Genomic DNA, 3,751 nt, shown 5'->3' with positions numbered 1-3,751 from the left:
GAAAAATCATAAATTCAAAAAGGCGAGAGATGGTCATACCTGTGCTTGGTTTGCCTTTAGAGTTGCATTCTGTTGTGATGAAATTTTTAAGGATTTCTCAAAAATTTCTGCCACAGTTTAGAGTATAAGATATAAACTCACTTTGTTAAATATCTCCATGAAAATTTATGAGGTTTCCTCAAAAATTCTGCCCCAGTTTATTAGTGGGGAATTTTTTATCCTGCTTCACTCAAAGAAAAATTGTAAGTTCCAAAGAAGGTGATTGTCTTGTATTTGGACATTAAGGCTCGACTTTGAATTCAAGTGTCAATTATGTTCATGGATTTTTAATTAGCCTAGATTTGAATTTGTAAATGAGTGTTTTGAATGACCATGGGAAAGAGAGAAAATTTATTTGATAGAGACCGGACCCATCAAGGGTTGCTTACGTATCCAAAAAGGAAATCAGGTCAAACGTAGTGCAGAATTACAAGGAAAAATGAAAGGAATGAGGAAGGCTTTGGGCATAAGGCCTGAGAACAATAAACCCAACTTTGTTCATAAGAGTCTTGTCCTTATCAATTTCTCTGATGTGATTTACGTTTCCTTGTCAAGTGCCTAACGTACATCTTTGTAGGATCTCCTTGAACGATGAATGTATTTGCCATAGAAGGATTGCAATTGTTGTTTTGTGTTCCTTGTTGCACTATAATTTTTCCTTTTTCAATCATATTTAGAATCTTATTTCTCAATGCTGCATATTCTTCGGTGTCATGACCTTGAATGTTTGAATGATAGGAACAATTTTTGGATAGATCAAAGTTTGAAGCAGAGTGCTTGGGAATCCATCCATTTATTGGTCTTAGAAGTTCTTTAGCCCATAATCTCTGGAAAATGTCGGTCAAAGTTTCCTTTAAGGGAGTGAAGACACGAGGTTTCCTCACCTTATGTTGAGATACATGAGGGTTGGAAGGCTCAAGAATAGCATGAATTTGCTCAATATTATGATTTCTTTGTTTCGGAGGTATATAGATTGATGCATCTTCGTTCCTTTCATCTATTAAGTCTTTCAAAACTTCAAGAGGAATTTGTGTATCAACAATTCTTCCAGACTGAATGCCATATTCTAACTCTTTTCCAATTCGAATTAGACTGTCGAAATTTTCAATACCAGCGAAGAACAGGGTTTTGTAGTATATACCCTCAAGTGACTTGATGAGAGTTTGAACCAACTCCTCTTCATGCGGTAAGTGACTTATCTTAGAGGCTTCCATTCTCCACCGTATGACATATTCCTCGAAAGATTCATGACTTAATTTCTTCATTTTGAGAAAATTGAACATTGTAGGGTCAACCTTCTTATTAAACTTGTACTGTTCCACAAAGTCTCGGGCCATGTCTTCCCATGCGAGCGATTTGTCAATGACTTGTTTGACGTACCAAGTGAAGGCTATTTCTAATAAGCTTTGAATAAATAACCTCATTAGGAGAGGTTCATTGTTTTCTAAGCCAATTAGCCTGCTGCAAAAATCTTTGAGATGTGCCATCGGATCCTCATGTCCGTCGAACATGTTGAATTTTGGAATTTTAAATCGCGACGGCAATTCAACTCCTGGGTGTAGATATAAATTTTTATACCTCAGGTCATTAGCAGGTATTGAGTTTAGTCCTCCATTGACCTTTTTCTCCAAGTCATGCATTTTTCGCTGCAGTGCATCTAGCTTAGACTTCTCTATTTTGTCACCTATTCCCTCATATTGTGAAGTATCAAAGTTGAGGCGTGTTGGAGACCTTTGTTGAGAGAGGGTGTGAGTAGGAATAGGATGAGGAGATATGGTCCAAAAGGTACTTTGTTGTGGACGAGAAGAGGGGTGCTTTTTTCGAAGGTTGAACATATTTGTCATATTGCAGGTTCTTAGTCGAGCCTAAAATCCAAATACTAGACAACCTTTAGTCAAAGAAGTAAATCAAACACAAAACCGAGTTATTATATAGTGAGCCAAAATTATAATTTCAAATGAATGACACAATAACTCAAAGTGGGACAATTATAACACTTAATAGAATAAGGTCACATAATTGATTCAAGTTATACTTTGCCAATTTGAAGTTTAGAGTCATAGAAAGATTTTAACTCCATTTTGACATAATGACTTGATTTAAAACATGATGATCAAATTGACACATAAGTATGCAATTTGTCTAAAAGGTGTTGGGACCCTTTAGACGATAGGGTGGCTACTAATTATGTGGATTAACGCCAAGGGTCAAACCACCTAGGATTTATGCAGCATGTATGACCTAACAAGGGATTATAAGAGTTGTGTTGACGCGGACTTGAAAAGGGATTCTATGCGAGAGGCTCGTGGTTTCGCGGTAGTAAAACTATCCGTTACGTCCACGCATATGCCGGCTCTCTATAATGGGTATTTGAATAGAATTGGAGTAGTTGTGAGAGGTGCAAAGGCACAACATCACGAGAACAAAAATAAAAAAAAGGAAGAGGGTCCCAATTGGGGGAAGTATGAGCGTAATGCCAGTTATCAAAGCAATAAACACTTAGCATTTAAATTGGAAAGTGGTAACATATAAGCGTTTTATAAAAAAGTAAAAAAATAAATAAGCATAAATAAAGGAATTTAAACATAGGTGTTAAAAAAATCACGCAAATAAGGAAAGAGGGTATGGGGTTAAATGTAGTAAACAAATAAGGGAAACGGGGAATGTGATACATGGTAATAAACAAAAAAGAAGGGGGAAAAGGGGTGGAACATGAAAAGAACACAGTAAATAAGTCAACAAAATGATAACTAAATATTATAAACACCTAGCATATAATGAAATAAACAATATAAAGTAAACCCCACATAAATTATCATGAAACACGTAATGGTAAGAACCTAATATCCCAAGCAGAGTCGCCATTTTTCGCAAAAATGGGTTTTGTGCACGACCTAACAACTCTTTTGGGATTTTGAGTTTGGAGTCTCCACCTAACAAATTAAGCGCGTTAGGGCACCTATCTAACCTAACTAAGTCTAGGTAAGGTCAGCGAGCAAGAGATTAGGGTAAGGGTTCAAATTACCTCGAGGGGAAGGTGTTAGGCATCCCTCGAGGTCCACAAATGTGGGTCCCGGCCGTATCTCATACAATCTATGTGGGGGTTACAAGTACCAATCAAGGTCACTTCATTATTATTTAATAATATACTTGCTAAGTGATAACAAATATAAAACAATTAAGACTATTTTATTATTTTTTATTAATTTAGATATGCAAGGCTAGGTGATAGCAATAATAAATAATCAAATTTATTTTTTATTTATTTTAACATACGAGACTCTGTTATAAACGAAATTGGTAAATATTAAACAATTAATCTGTGCAAAAGTAATGTTTTGAAAATTGAGTAAGTTTTGAATAGGAATTTTTATTTAAAAAAATGTTTGTTTCTTTATAGGGATAATGCCACGATATTGTTGATCGCGCTCCTCCACCATAGAAACAATTTTTATTTGAGGTCGGTCTTTAAAAAAACAATAGTTTATATTTTTGAAAATAATTTAAAAGATTTATTTTGCATATAGGCACATGAATATTTACATATAAATACACATAATTCCTTTAAAAACCATGGGTAGGTGGTACTTCCGGGACGCGTCGGTTTAATTTAAAAATTGGAACTAGACATCGTAGTTCCTTTGACTTTCCCACTAACGATAGGTTAGGAGATAGTGCTTATAATTTATTTTTAAAAAATAAACAATGTCAT

General features: G+C 35.0%; 1 protein-coding gene across 1 annotated transcript; it reads right to left on the bottom strand.

The window, feature by feature from the left end:
* Positions 1-557: 557 nt before the first annotated feature.
* Positions 558-1,883, bottom strand: LOC107020925. The gene has a single exon (XM_015221459.1). The coding sequence runs from the start codon at positions 1,881-1,883 to the stop codon at positions 558-560; it is 1,326 nt and encodes a 441-aa protein (XP_015076945.1).
* Positions 1,884-3,751: the final 1,868 nt, after the last annotated feature.

The sequence above is a fragment of the Solanum pennellii genome, chromosome 1, assembly GCF_001406875.1.
Source record: "Solanum pennellii chromosome 1, SPENNV200".
Taxonomy (NCBI): domain Eukaryota; kingdom Viridiplantae; phylum Streptophyta; class Magnoliopsida; order Solanales; family Solanaceae; genus Solanum; species Solanum pennellii.
This window is presented reverse-complemented; position numbering and strand designations above follow the sequence as displayed.